The sequence below is a fragment of the Ascaphus truei genome, chromosome 3 (assembly GCF_040206685.1).
Source record: "Ascaphus truei isolate aAscTru1 chromosome 3, aAscTru1.hap1, whole genome shotgun sequence".
Classification (NCBI taxonomy): Eukaryota; Metazoa; Chordata; class Amphibia; order Anura; family Ascaphidae; genus Ascaphus; species Ascaphus truei.
The window spans coordinates 315,365,611-315,380,479 of record NC_134485.1 but is presented as its reverse complement, the minus strand read 5'-3'; the positions used below and the strand labels follow the sequence as shown (position 1 = coordinate 315,380,479).

The 14,869-nt window shown below is 44.7% G+C and overlaps 1 protein-coding gene across 6 annotated transcripts in view; it reads left to right on the top strand.

Annotated features, from left to right (window-relative positions):
• Window positions 1-14,869, top strand: part of ENOX1 (ecto-NOX disulfide-thiol exchanger 1) — a 628,404-nt gene that overhangs the window by 277,560 nt on the left and 335,975 nt on the right. For 4 of the 6 annotated variants that reach the window (XM_075591092.1, XM_075591093.1, XM_075591094.1 and 1 more), the window contains one exon: window positions 8,804-8,866. Coding sequence is in view for 2 of the 6 variants with exons in the window: in XM_075591091.1 (XP_075447206.1) it covers window positions 6,524-6,611; window positions 8,804-8,866 (151 nt within the window). In the remaining 4 variants the exon portion in view is untranslated. Of the gene's footprint in view, window positions 1-6,523; window positions 6,612-8,803; window positions 8,867-14,869 lie in introns of those variants that run through there. The other 2 variants (XM_075591091.1, XM_075591090.1) reach the window with 2 other exon arrangements.

Here is a 14,869-nt window from a genome sequence, read left to right as displayed (position 1 = left end):
ACACTCTATATGCGGTTGGGTGGGAGTATACCCGTTACTCTGTGTTGATACATTAACCCAAGGTTTCTCAAATCCTGTCCTCAAGATCCCCCCATAAGGTTTCAAGGATATTCCCTGCTTAAGCACAGGTGGCTCAATCAGTGGCTCAGTCGGAGAGCCTGCTTCAGCACAGGTGGCTCAATCAGTGGCTCAGTCTAAGACACCTATGCTGAAGCAGGGACATCCTGAAATCCTGACCTGTTGAGGGGTCCTGAGGATTGGAGTTGAGAACCCCTGCATTAACCAATTCACTGCAGCGCCAGTAGAGCATGGGTGGGCAATTATTTAAGCTGGCGGGCCACTTCACGAGCTTTGTTAAGCTTAGTGGGCCACACACTTACTGTAGGTCTTGACTAGCTTCTCCCCCACATGCTCCATTCCTCTCCAGCTTCTCCCCTACATGCTGCCCTCCTCTACAGCTTCTCCTCTACATACTCTTCGTCTCACCTGCATTGCACCTTCATGCACACCCCCCACCGTCTCTCTCACTCTCCTCTCCCCTTTTCTCTGTCTCTCCCCCTTTGTCTCACACTCCCTCACTTTCCCCTCTCCTTGCTCGCACTTTTCCCCCTTCTTTTTCTCAGTCTCACCCCTCCTTTCTCAGTTTCCCGCCTCTCCTTTCTCTCACTCTACCCCCCACAATCTCTCCCCCATCTTCTCTCTCTCCTCCACCCTCTCTCTCTCCTCCACCCTCTCTCTCCCCCGCCGTCTCTCCCCCCCACCCTCTCTCGATTTCTTCTCCACCCTCTCACTCCCACCTACCCTCTCTACACCTCCACCCTCTTTCTCTCTTCCACCCCTCTCTACCTCTGCCCCCCACCCTCTGTCTCTTCTCTTCCCCACCCTCTCCGCACCTTCCTCTCCCCCACCTCTCTCCCTCCCCACAATCTCCCCCTTAACCCACGTCTCTCTTCCCCCACCCTCTCTCTCTCACCCACCCTATCTCTCCCCCTCCTCCCAACCTTTTCTCTCAACTTTCCCCCAACCTCTCTCTCCCCTCCCCCCGCTCTCTCTCTCCCTCTCCTGCCCAACCCTCCGTCCCCTCCTCCCCTCCTCCCCATCCTCCCCATCCTCTCTGTACTCCCCATTATGGTTGCCAGGTGTCCAGTATTGCACTGGACTGTCCTGTATTTGGACACTCTGACCAGTAAAAAGTGAGAGGTAATACTGGACATGTATGTGTCCAGTATTACCTCTCTGGACATAGTGACCTGAACGGCTCGGGGGAGCTGCAGGATTTCGCTGAGCAGGGAGAGAGCAGGACTGTTGCGAGGTTGCTGGGCACCTGCCTCTATCCTGATTGGCTGCTGCTGGGTAATGCAGCCAATAAATTGGAGGTGTCAGGAGCCTGAGGTTGGTATCAAGGAGAGGAGGAAACAGCATGGAGCAGAGAACGGAGAGAGAGGAGTGTGTTTGTCTCTCTAGCACGTCGCACCTTTCATCATTGTGTCCAGTATTTCAAACTGAATGAGACTGCCAGGGACCCCCGCTGTGTTAATCCGATGGGCCATTAGTCTCTTTGCAGAAATGTCACAGAAATGTTGCAGCATTAGTGGGAGATTGCCCCAGATTTTCAAAGGCAAGTGTTCAGATACTCGTTGCTGCATCTGTAATACATGTTTAACATAGTTTAATTTAGCTTAGAACCATGCCTTGTCTATGTACTACTAGATGCCTATAGCATAGCCAAAAGATTTTACAGAATTAATTTTCTAATTCCATGTTAAATTCCTTTGGTGTCTAAATAACTAATTGTACTTTTCTTTCCATCACCAGCTGTACTTCATGTTCTTTTGAGTTCAAATGCTACAGTAACAAGCCCTTGGCAATTTCTTGGTATGCTCCATTTATAGATTAGTGAACAACAGTAATCAAATCTCACAAAAACTTCCTTTGCGATGGTAAAAAAGTCTTAAAAAAAGGTTCACTAGAGTTTTCCTGAGTGGAGGTCAATGGGTTTTCTTGATGGGCCACCATTGTCTAAGACAGCGGTGCGCAAACTGGGGGGTGCCTGAGATTTTTCTGGGGGGGCGCGGGCGGTTGCAGAGGTCCCGGCTCTTCTCGCGGCATTTAAAGTAAATGCCGGGGGATCGCGTGAGGCCTCTGCAACTCACTTACCTTGGTTCTGAAGGCTGCTATTACGCGTCGCCATGGCAACGACGTCACATGACCATCGCCATGGCAACGTGCCGTCAAATGACACCGCAGGTCACGTGGCACTGAGCATCATTTGACGCAGGCGCATGAGGTGAGGGGGGCACGAGCACAGGGGGGAGAAGGCAGAGGGCGCAACTTTAATAGCTTACGCAACCCTGGTCTAAGAAATTGGAAGAAGCTCTGTGGGATTTGGGGGCTTCATCTGCAGTTAGGCATTTTCTTTGGCTCCTGTGTGCAAGCTGCTGTGTGAGAGAAACCTGCTTCATGTAAACCTGTGTTGTTATAACTGGATTTCAAAACCTTCAGACCCGGACATTGCCATATGCTATGGACAGATAAGATTACATAATTAATTGGAAGTTAAAGCATACAAAGAAGCATAATTAAATAAACAGTTATTTTCTTTTATTACAATGAGTGATTTTTTTTAATTAAAAAATGTGGTCTATAAATGCTGCACGAAATGCATCAACGTAAGTCACCTGAGAGTAGAAATCTAGGAAAATGATTAAAACTAGTCCAGATCCAAACAGTCTGTCAGCTGCATAAAATATGTCCTCAGGCTTCAAAATGAGCCTTGACATTGCATTGAGCCTGAAACCTATTAGAGAAGGAAAGAAGAAGCTATAAGAGAAAGTACCACACAGCCGCTAACCTTCTGCTCATGAAAAGTACAAGGCAGTATATTACTATGTCTCATGGCTATTAGGTTGTCAGTCATTCATAGTAATGCAGCAGGCTATCCCAGGTGACAAATACGTACCTATTACCACTCTATGGCCCATACACATCAAGCAGTGCTAAGGAAAAGTGAGGAGTAACTAATATCTCCACTTTTCCTTAGCACTTCTTGATGTATCTGGGCCTATGTGCTCATATTGTGGTCCTGATGTGTGTGCGTCAGAGAGCTATTCACATACTGTACAGTAAAGCATGGGCAGTATACACAATGCTGTGAACAATAGTACCTACAGTACAGGCACACAAAGAACTGAATTCCCTTTCTCACAGAACAGTCCCTGCCCATCACATCATTAATTCTCTTTCCTGGCTTCCCATCAAGTTTTGGATCAACTACAGTACAAAGCTTCCCTCCTTACCTTCAATGCTCTCCACGCATTTGCTCTCTTGTTATGTCTCTGCTTGTCTTCTGCGCTACCCGTAACTGTCTCCTTTTCAACCCTTTCACCGCTACTGTTCTCTCTCGCCCTAAACCTTTATCCCTTAGGCTACGGCCCCGCTGCCTGCGCTGCACGCGCGTTTGCGAGGTTGGCGCCGCGTGCAGCCGAATCCCCCGGTCTGCAGTGAGCTGCAGGGGGAAAGACGGGAGGGTGTGACAGGGAAGTGACGGGGGCGCGGCCGTGACGTCACCCGGCAGGTTCGCCCTCATTGGCTGAACCGCCGGACGGCATGGCCTAGCGCTCCGTTGCGACTCCTGATCTCAATTTTCTTGAGAGCAGGAGTTTCTGTCAACGCAGCGCAGCGCACCTGCCCCCCCTCGCAGTGGGCCCGGCCCCATTGTGGGGCGGCTCTTCTCCCTGCAGCGTCTGCCACAGCGGGCGCTGCAGTAGCCAGTGGGGACCTGGCCTAAGTGTCCCTTACCTGTGTAACTCCCTCACACTCAGTATACTTCAAGCTTCGTCTCTCCCCACCTTAAAGTCAAACCTAAAAAAACATGTTTTAAATTAAGCATTTAAATCGCCTGGTCTCATGGCTATTATCCCACAACCACAGTCGCTCCTACCAACCATTGTGGCCAATCACTGCCATCTACTGCACTTATTCCCTCACCTGCTGTGTCTGTACATCTCACCACATACTGTACCATTTAGATTGTAAACTCGCAGGGGCAGGGATTTCCTTTCCTATTGGCTGATTTTGCTTGCTGTCCATTTGTATTATATTTCCCTGTATTGTCTCTTTTGTAAAACACTAAGTACACTGTGGAGAGTTGAACATAAAGAGATGAAATGTCTTGATGATGATCATGCTCCAGAGCTGGCACTTAACATTCGGGATGCACATTGATACCCTGACAACCAAGACCTATGCCAAACTAGGGGTACTTTACAGGAACAAATCCTCCCTAAGTCTGCTGGTCAGAAAACGTATCGCACAGCAGATGCTAATGCCAATTATTGACTATGGAGACATAGTATACGGCTCGGCACCTCAAACCCACCTTAGCAAACTTAACACCCTCTACAATTCAATTTGTTGTTTTGTTCTCCAATGCAACTATAACACCCATCACTGCGAAATGCTCAAAGAACTACATTGGTCATCACTCGAGTCTAGGCGCAAAGTTCACCTTTCCTGTCTTGCCTTCAAATACTTTCTGGGCAAGCTACCCATCTACCTGAACAAGCTCCTCACCCCTACCACATGCAGCACTTATCACCTGAGATCAAACTCCAAAAGATTGTTCATGGTCCCACGGCTCAACAAAGTATCCGGCCGCTCCTCCTTTTCTTACCCTGCACCCCAAAACTGGAACAACCTACCAGAGACTCTTACATCCACCACCAGTTTAAGTTCTTTCAAATCTAAGGCTGCCACACATTTTAATCTGGTCTGTAACTGTTTAATACGCCCATAATATATATTATCTTTAACTGTGCATGCAATGTATTGTATATAATGTATACCCTGTTCATTTATGTAACTGTATTTGTAACCATGTATTATATGTCTTAACTCTATGCCCAGGACATACTTGAAAACGAGAGGTAACTCTCAATGTATTACTTCATGGTAAAATATTTTAGAAATAAATAAATAAATAAATTATGGGGATTGTAGCCCCGCCTGCAGCCTTTAACATAGGGAGCCTCGTGCTCTCCCTCTAATGGCCGCCGCTCCGCACCTTGCGCTATTGCAACTCCTGTAATGGCCGCTGTGGGTCTGCCCTGCGCAGGCGCGACCTCTCAGGCACTCTGCCGCTCCTCGTTGCTTCCGCGCATGCGCGACTCAGCGTTCGTGCACGCGCCCGCCCAACATAGCGGCGCCCTGCTGCAGGAGACACCGGCAACTCTATCGCCCAGGCTGCACTCTGAAGGTAGGGGGGGGGGGGAACCGGAGCACGGGAGCCTGTTGGGGGGTACCTGGCTACATATACTTTTGGACTTCTCTACTGTCCTTAAAAACTATGAAGTTTACAATCACATAATTTCACTCTACTTTGTATATGTTCCCCCAGGTTGCAATTTTGCCTTTGTGAACAGATGGGAAAATTAAATAAAGTCCCACGTAGGAACCTATACAAATATTTTTATATTTTGAAAACTCTGAGCAATGCAACACATTCTCGATAATGTTGTATGTTTCTTTAATAATTGAAGATGTTTGTCATTTTTGTAAATGTATTTCTTCGTTTTGTAAATTACCAAATGAATTGCCAGAAAGTCTGGAAATATCACAGTATATGCAGTAACTGATTGAGAAATATAAGTAAATGTAACAGGTGTCGTCGTTCCCCCACCCCCACCCTAAGGAAATCAACGGCTACTACAGTACTGGTGCTACCTATTGGATGTCCAGAAGGCCTGAGCTTCCGCTCAGAGGGAGCCTGGGGTGACTGTGTGTTCTGTATATCTCTATATGGTGCAGCGCCTCCACCTATGAGGATCCTAGGGTGATAGGATTGACTCCTCATAGGACTCGTATACCTAGGGTATACTCAATTGACACACGCACAATCAATAAAATATATATATCCTTTTCTGTAGTCCCACAGAAAGCATAACATGAACAGTACAACACAATGTACAGTATTATAACAGAAACAACAATAGTCCAAGGGTACAGTAGCTAGCCCCAAATGGTACTAGGGGTTATTGGGCACATTTGACCCAGTGTCCTGTGAGTAATCCCTCCCAATGTGTGTGAGGGCAACACTATCCTCCCCCTTGCTTTGGTGCACTTTACCTTCCTGGCTTAAGGTCCAGCCAGGCCATACTTCCCATAGGAGCAAGCACCGCAACCTTGTCCCACGTTGCTGGGTCTCCAACACAATCCCCTCACACCTTAGAGTCCCGGATGATGTCTCTCACGCAGGCCGCCGTTTAAGCCTCCCTGCGCTCCTGCCTTCTCCAATGATCCTGCAGCTCTCTCTCTAACAGGAGCTCCCTATCTTAAGGCCAGCCCTACACACGTAACTGCAATGAGGGGGATATATCTGGGGCTTAGGGGCAGGTTCGGGCCTAGTCCAGGAGCTTGGCAGGCTCCCTAGACACTACCTCCCTGTTCCCTTTCTCCATATCAACTGCCACTCTCAACTGTGAAACCTTAACTCCCTCGGAACACTGAGAACATCCTGTCCCATAAAATGGCTGCTCTGTCTCAAATGGCCACCCAGGGGCTTCTGGGACTTTTAGTCCCTCTATTTTTACATAGCCACGACGTCTCCCACGGAGGTAAGAGGGTCACCCTGCTACATAAACAATAGAGATCTAGTGATCAGGGATGTATGTATAAGCAGTTCTTTAACCATCTTTTAATAGGCCCATATTCACATCAACATATTTTAGGAAAAATATTGTGTTTTTTCATGTGACCAGGATAATGGAAAGTAAATGTAAAGTGCACACATTTTTCTTGTCTAACTTCATTGTACTTTTAAAGACCTCACTATGTACTAACCCTTTAAAGACCTTTCCTTCTTTGCCTTCTGCAGTGAGGTAAAATAACCTGCCCTTGTAAAGATGGGTAGGATAGTAGGGTGAGTGGTGAGATCTACTTTGTCTGTTTACTTCTTACAGAGTGAAGTAGACCTATAGGATTCAAGTTGCAGGTTGTAGTTGCACTTAGGTTTTATTCGTATCATTCGTAGCAGAAATATATAAGAGTCTCACAAGTCCTTGTTACATGTCCTTTTTATGTTTGGAGTTCTTACCTGGAGGAGATTGATTACTGGACTCCTGATTCAGGGTCTGTACTGCATGACCTCCTCAACGTCAAGCAGCCTTTAGTACACTCCCTGAGGGGTGGAACCATAGGTTTCACTATTACAGCAACATTTTCTTTTATTTAAACCAGGGGTGGCCAACCCGTGGCCCACAATGGCATTTGAGATGACCCGCATCATCATCTGGGGATTAGCCTCTTCTTGCGCTGGTCTGTGTCTGAAATCAAGCCCAACCTCTGTGAGGACATGAGAGGAGGCTAATCCCTGAAGGATCCTGTGCCACTGCATCCCCAGGGTAAAATTGTGAAGGGGTAACTATAACAATGCTCGTCTCCGATAGGAAGCAGAACCACAGAGCTAAGCTAGGCCTATGATCACCGACCAAAGGCAGGATACAGAGTTCTATTAGAGAAATCATAGGGGCCTATGCACTAAGCTCCGATAAGTCACTTATCGCCACCTTATCGCCACAAAAGCCTGACCTTGGGAATCTAATGCATAGGAGATACCGGCACCCCATAACGGGGCCTGTATCTCGGGAAGCAAGGGGTTTCCGAACCTCAAATCAACGCGGTTCTGTTCCGGAGACCCCCTGCTCAAGTACACTAGTAATAAAAAGTAAATTAGCCATTTAGTAAAACAGCCATTTAGTGAACCCCCGAGCCGAATCTTCGCTGGGCGATCACAGGAGAACGGATCGATCAGTAACTTAGCTAATTACTTATCATTGTGGGGATCGTATTGATGCACATATTAAAGGGACAATAAAAGGGGAGCTTGGACTGCTGCTTTAATACTCCTATTGGTACTGTGCTACAGTCAGCTTGCTAACTGTGACACTTCCGTGAGGAAGATTGGAATGTCCAGGTTAAGTAAAAATTTTTTTTAATGAGAACTGTATTCTTCGGTTATTTAGCTAAAATCGTATTGAGCTGTTGTTTTCAGGGTACATTGTTTCGTCTTTAAAATGTCGTAGTTTCTAGCAAACTGTTGATCCTTTACAATGCAGTTTGTCATTTGGACACTTGTAGCATGCAGCAGAAGCCAAGAATATTTTGATATGTCTTCATTTCCAAACTAGAAACCAGACTAATTTACAGATCAGACTAACGCACAATATTTTGTCGCCAGAATAATGGAAAAAATCTTCAGTTCATCAACGCCAGTATATCACCCTGGTGCATTTCTTAGGACTGGTCTTTGTCAGGAAATAATCTACTGTTAATAAGACATGGTCATCTGAAGGGGTTATTCATGAAGGTGCTAAAAACCCATCTCCACCCTCCATCCTGCATCTCCACCACCCACTTCCACTTGTAGTTAATGCAGTGGTCTTCCCCGGGAGAAATCATGACTTAAAGTTACACATTATTAGCCTTCGAAGATACGCGGTAAGGCTTAATGTGATGAAAAATTAGGTTACCTTCATGTTAAGCATCGCGATCTGTGCCTATATTTGGAATAGTGATATAATACTAATGTAAGGAGCTTATGGGATTTATTTGTTAGTATCTTTCACATACTGTAGTATGTTTATTGTTACATTTTATTATGTAGGTTTTTTTTTTTTTTTGCACTTCAAACTTTTTATGTGCTGCATTTTAGTTTCTTAACCCCATAAAAAATATGGCTTGTGCTTAAAAAGACTTATTAATTTATGATAATCATTTTAATAACTGAACGAATGTTTTCTTGTTTCAGCTGGAGTTTTTCTGATTTCTTTTCAACTGAGAAGAAAGGATTTGAATCCAGACATATGCAAAGGCAAGTGAAATACAAAATTAGCTCAATTGTTAAAATACAGAATATTATGCTCTTCTAAAGATATAAAGAAATTGAATTCTATCTTAACACTGACAATGCATGCATTTTACCATTTACATTTATTAAGCAGCTAAGTTGCCCAGATACAAAACGATGGCTATCTGTATGTGTCTTACATCCCTCTCTACTTATCGTTACAGTGGAGCAGTTCCTATTGAAGTCTTTTACACTTACATTATTTCTGTATTATTAGGTGTCACACACAAAGTGAGTCATAAGATTCCATATTGATGGTGTCCATTAGTCTAATTATGTATAGGAACTGTCCGCCATACAGTGACTTATTGTGGTCTGAAATATATATAGTATGTACAGTTTGTATGTTTGTGTGCAATACAGGTGGCCCTCGGTATCCGACGGCCCGCTTTCCGTCGAATGCCTTATCCGACACCGCATAATGCAGTCCGCTGGGCGCATTATCCGACGTCGGACCCGCTTATCCGACGGTCACCGCCACGGATTAACATGGACCCGCAATCCGATGGTCCGTTATCCGACGGCGGTTTGCGGGACACATTACTTCGGATAAGCGAGGACCGCTTTATATACTATTTACATGCATCTTTCTTCACTAAAGACAAACATTTTCTATTTATATTCATTGGCTGGAGTTCAAAGTTTTAGTAGCCGTATTGGTCCCCTGGAAAAGCTGATTTGTTGTAAGTTGTGATACCTGAACAGACACTTGCCAAGACAAGAACAGGACCCACTTAAACTAGCACTCATTTCTCTGAAATTCAGAGAAGGGGGTCCTGTTCTTGTCTTTGCAAGTTTCTGTTCATTATCAATTATTAGTCCCAGGTACCTTTTCAATATTACTAGACTGTTGCAAGAGCAGTCCTCTCCTTTCCCCCTCCCCTAATTAACTAAAGTTGTGATACCTTTTAGAGGACCAACATCAGAGTTGTTCAAAGATGAAATGATAGTGTTCAGAGTTTTCAAAACCGCATGTTCTTCTTCAAGTATTCTATAATTCAATAGCTGGAATGTACTGTATATTCATAGATTGGCCATCAATGGTGGTTTATAATTCACAATATATACAGTACCATAGCACTAGTTCTTAGACAAAATCATTAAAGCTTCATTCTGCAGACATCCACCTGTACTAACAACTGAGAATATATCACCTACTGTAGATTAAGCTGAGAGACCGCACATACAGGGTACAGAAGTGGCATACATACAGTAGATGAAGCCGTGGTAGAAACCAGTCCAAGTCCTGATAAACATTTCAAAGCTGAGCGTGGACAAGGCAAGAAGAGATCTATCCAAGGTTATTGTAACACAAGATCTGCCCAGTCTGTCCTTATGACCAGATTTAGTTCCAGGGAACTGGATGAAATTAGTAGTCCTACTTTAAAGTGGAAGCAGGAAAGTGGTGGGAAAATTGTGAGGCTGACTTTACTAATGAGGGAATTCATGTATACACTAATCAGGGAATGAGATGTTGGTTATCATAAACAAATACATTAAAGAAGAATAAAAGCTAACAGGAGCGGGGTGTTATGATATACAGATATATTAGGTTTACACTGCTGACTAAGAAAATAGCTTAGTGTAGAAAAGAATATGTGGCATGTACCACATAGTGGAATATGTTCCCTTGTATACAGGGGAGTTTAAAAACTAGAGTGGTGACTGGTCTGTAACGAAAAGACCACAACATTTGCACCTTACAAGAAAGGAGAGAGAAGGGGATATGATATCAACTTTTAAGGTTATTAATACCATATGAGAGAGAAGCATTTTACAGAAGATGAGCAATGCTAGAACACATCCTGATAGCCACATCTGCTTTTTTTTAACCTAAACTCATTGGTTGCAGTGCTTGAGCAGAGTTTGTGTTTGGATCCAAATTAAGCTAATAAACTAGGGGTTTGGTACTGACAAATGTTTTGAGATGGTGAACACCTAATAAGCTAGCCAACCATACGCTAGTTTCATATTTAGGTAAACCAGGGGGAACCAGCCTCAGACCCATTTGACCAAGGTTCATTGGTAGTGGCTATGTATCTTTTAAACAAACCCTGTATTAAAAAAACAAGTGGACCCTGCATACACTGAGATATTCGTTGGGCTCACACTGTGACATATTTTGGCTAGACATTCCACCCACAGAGTTGACTGCCACTAACTGTCTTAAAATAGTGTGTTTGGCATATTAAATGCCTGGAGAAATAGCTGGGACAACATCCAATAGGCATAATATTTAATTGCAGTAATACAATATATATATATATACATACAGATATAGCAAGACTTACTGTTTTCGGCACCGAGGCAAGCTGCGGGACCGCGACTATGACTGCCCCTGTGCCGGAACATTGCCGGAAATCATGGATCCTCCACAGCAAAACTATCTCTGTAGTTGCGGCTTTCAGCTTTTTCAGCCACGGCTGCTGAGGCAGTATATCTTGCTACATGTGTGTGTATATACATATTCAAAACCAAAAAATAAAAGAGAAAAAGCGCCGGAGAACGCCAATAGTGCGATTCTGTATATTTAAAATTGTAGGCTAAAGCTGTTAAATTCCGGGCATTATTGAAATCCCTGCGCTCTGATTGGTTAAAATTCCGGGCATTATCCAATCAGTAATGGCCCGGAATTGTTGGCACCCTGCCAAGTTTTTCAGCCAATCAGCTTTCCGTTCTCATTCACAAAGAGTGAGATCAGCTCTTAGGCTGAGTTCAGGGTGGTTACTACGCGACCCGTTCGGGACAAAGTTGTGAAAGAGAATATCTGTTTTCAGGGTAGAAACGACCCTTGGCGGCAAAGTACAGCGTTGACGCTGCTACGTTTTGCCGACACAACCGAAATGGATTTTTCGGGCTGCAGTCGCGTCGACACGCGCGCGCACCTAGCCGGCCAGGAACCGCCCGGCCGAGCAGGGCGCAGCGCTGGAGCGCCAGCGCGCCTGTTTCCACCCTGGACGAGGCCTTAGACGGGGGAGGTGATTGAACTGGAGGCAGCAGCAAGGCACTGACTCCTCCCCCACCCTGCCTGCAGAGAGCTCCGCATAGGACAGTGAGGGGAAAGGTGTGTGTGTCTGTTGTGTGTTTTGTGGGTGTAAAGGGGTCCAGCAGAGTGTTTTATTGGTGTGTGTGTCTTCCGTTGGTGTGTGTTTTGTGGGTGTAGAGGGGGCAGCAGAGTCTGTTTTGTTTGTGTCTGCTGTGTATGTGTTTTGTGGGTGTAGTGGGTGTAGAGGGGGGCTGCAGTCTGTGTGTTTTGTGGGTGGAGGGGGGTGCAGAATGTTTTGTTGGTGTATGTGTCTCCAGTGTGTGGGTTTACAGGGGGCTGCAGTGGATGTAGGGAGGGGGCTGCTGTGTGTTTTTGTGGATGTAGAGGTAGCAGAGTCTGTTTTGTTTTTATGTGTCTCTGCAGTGTGTGTTTTGTGGGTGCACAGGGGGGCTGCAGTGTGTGTTTTGTGGGTGGAGGTTGTGTGCATAGTGTTTTGTGTGGGTCTGCAGTGTGTGGGGGCTGCAGTGTGTGTTTCTGTGTTTGTGGGTGTAAAGGGGGGGACTGCTGTGTGTTTGTGGGTGTAGAGGAGGGGGATGCAGAGTGTGTATGGGCACGGCAGAGTGTGTTTGTGTGAATAGAGGTGGGGCTGGAGTGTGTGTGTGTATATATATATATACATATATATATATATATATATATATATTATTTATTTTTTTCGATTACCTGTAATAGCAAAATTCACAAAACGGGCGAGTTGCCGGCGATGTGATGAACGCCTCCCTAAAAAAGGCCTTACCCGGTGATTTCTTTCTGCTGCTGAGAGAGCTGCTCAGAGAGCCGCCTCTCCCTGTGCAAATCTCACCCGAAATGTATATATTTTTTAATTTTAATTTACATTTTATCACTAGTGTAGATGAGCAGGGGGTCTCCGGAGCAGAACCGCGTTGATTTACAGTCCAGGGACCCCCTGCTACAATACACTAGTAATAAAATGTATATTAAAATAAGTAATAACCACAAAACACAACCCACCGCCTGTTGCCCCACATAAAACCATGTTTTATTTTTTATACACAGGATTGATACTATAGGCTGGCAGGGGTCCCCGGTTGGTCCTCACGGATGTCCATGGGCCTCCAGGTGGTTTTCGTGGGTGTCTGGGGGCCCCACAAGGGGTCCCTGGTGGTCCCAACGGGTGTCTGGGGGTCCTCAGGTTGTTCCCAAGGGTGTCCAGGGACCACACTGGGGTCTCAGTGCGTGTCCAGGGGTCTCCGTTGGTGATATTAATGGGTATCAGCTCCGGAGACTCCCAGCATCAATCCGATGCAGGAAAAAAAGCATTTTTTTTTCCATGTGCCATCTCGCCGCTTCTCAGCAGGTTTCCAACACCTTCACGCCAACAGGCGTGAGGATTTGGCAAGAAAATCACCATTCTAGAGCTGCAATAGGCATTGATAACCTAATCGCTGCTACTAGAATTGCACGAATTTATGAACATGCCGAAAAGCGGTGAAAAGCGATGAAAAGTCGCTTATCACCGCTCCCTTAGCGATTTTGTTTAATTTTTGGAGCAAATTTTTTGGGTGATTCAGCCTTTTTTCGCCCACTTATCGCCACTTACTGAATAGCAGTAGGCATTTTGGGCGATAAGTGGTTTATGAACGCTTACTGCATAGGCCCCTAAAGCTCTGTGTGCTGTTCGCGTTTTTGATTTGGACTTTTTTTTTCTTTGGACACTTGGGCCCTTATTCTGTAAGGTGTGATAAGCACAGATGACATGCTCTCGCATGAAAACCCCATTGTCTTTAATAGGGCTTTTCTGCGAAACCACGTCATCTGCACTTATCACACCTTACAGAATAAGCCCCTTGGAGTTTGCACATGTTTCACTTTGTTACTTTTTTTAATGACATTATTGATCCTTCTTTTTTAGAGCCAGAATCATATCACACTAGATCACTATCACAAGTTTATACTAATATAATTGTCTATCTATTTAGCGCATGTCCCCTATTCCCTTACGCCTTTTCTATATCATATACGAGTATGTGTTATGAGTGATAAGTAACATTTACGTCTTAATGCATCAGATATTGGATTAGTTGATTTTGTTGGGCTATAACCACTGAATCATTAACGTTGGCGCATATAGTGGAAGTCCATTAACCCACAGCTATCAGGAGTAAGCCTTGATTGTTCGTTGACTGCTGGTATGGGATACAGATATAATAAAATGCTCACATCTGCCTTTGAGGTTTTAAATCTCTGTATTTGCAGTTCCAATTTTGGTTTGCTGTCAAGGTTGCATGAAAAATGATTTCAGTTTGGAGGGCCATCATTCTGATGGGCCATCACTTTAATACTGTTGATGGATTTCCTGACATGTATGCTAAAGCAATATTTGATAGCGTGTGTATTTCCTTATCTGAAACGGTGGATATCTTTGCTCTTTTATATCAATGGAAAGACAATACTAAAGATAGTGTGTTTGAAAAGTAATCCAACAAAACTTAACAAAACTAGGGATACATTGCAGATACAGCAAAAATGTGTGCTATCTCAATATATACAGTATTACTAAAATTAGAAATGTCTCATAATTCAATAATTGCTTTCACCGACCTAAATAATATATTTTGGCAAAGTGATGTCCTTTGTGCATGCAAACTAAAATATTAAAATGTTTTTCTAGCTGTAGTTTAAACTATAGATTAATTTCAGGTTGTGCTATTTCCTTGTGCACCAACATGAGGGCTTCTTATATTAAATAATAGTGAGCATAGCTTATGAAGCCTTAATCATCTCTTTCCCTTGTGTGCGCATTAGGCAAATTATATATGTAGCGGGGTACCCCCTGACTACTAAATCTACCCAATGGGCTGGCAGTAAACCCTGGTGTTCACAGGTTTGCCAGTAGTTATCATGGGGTTTTCCCCCTTCATCCTTTGGTGCTGCGCTTGAGTGACAGCAGGGGGTGGCAT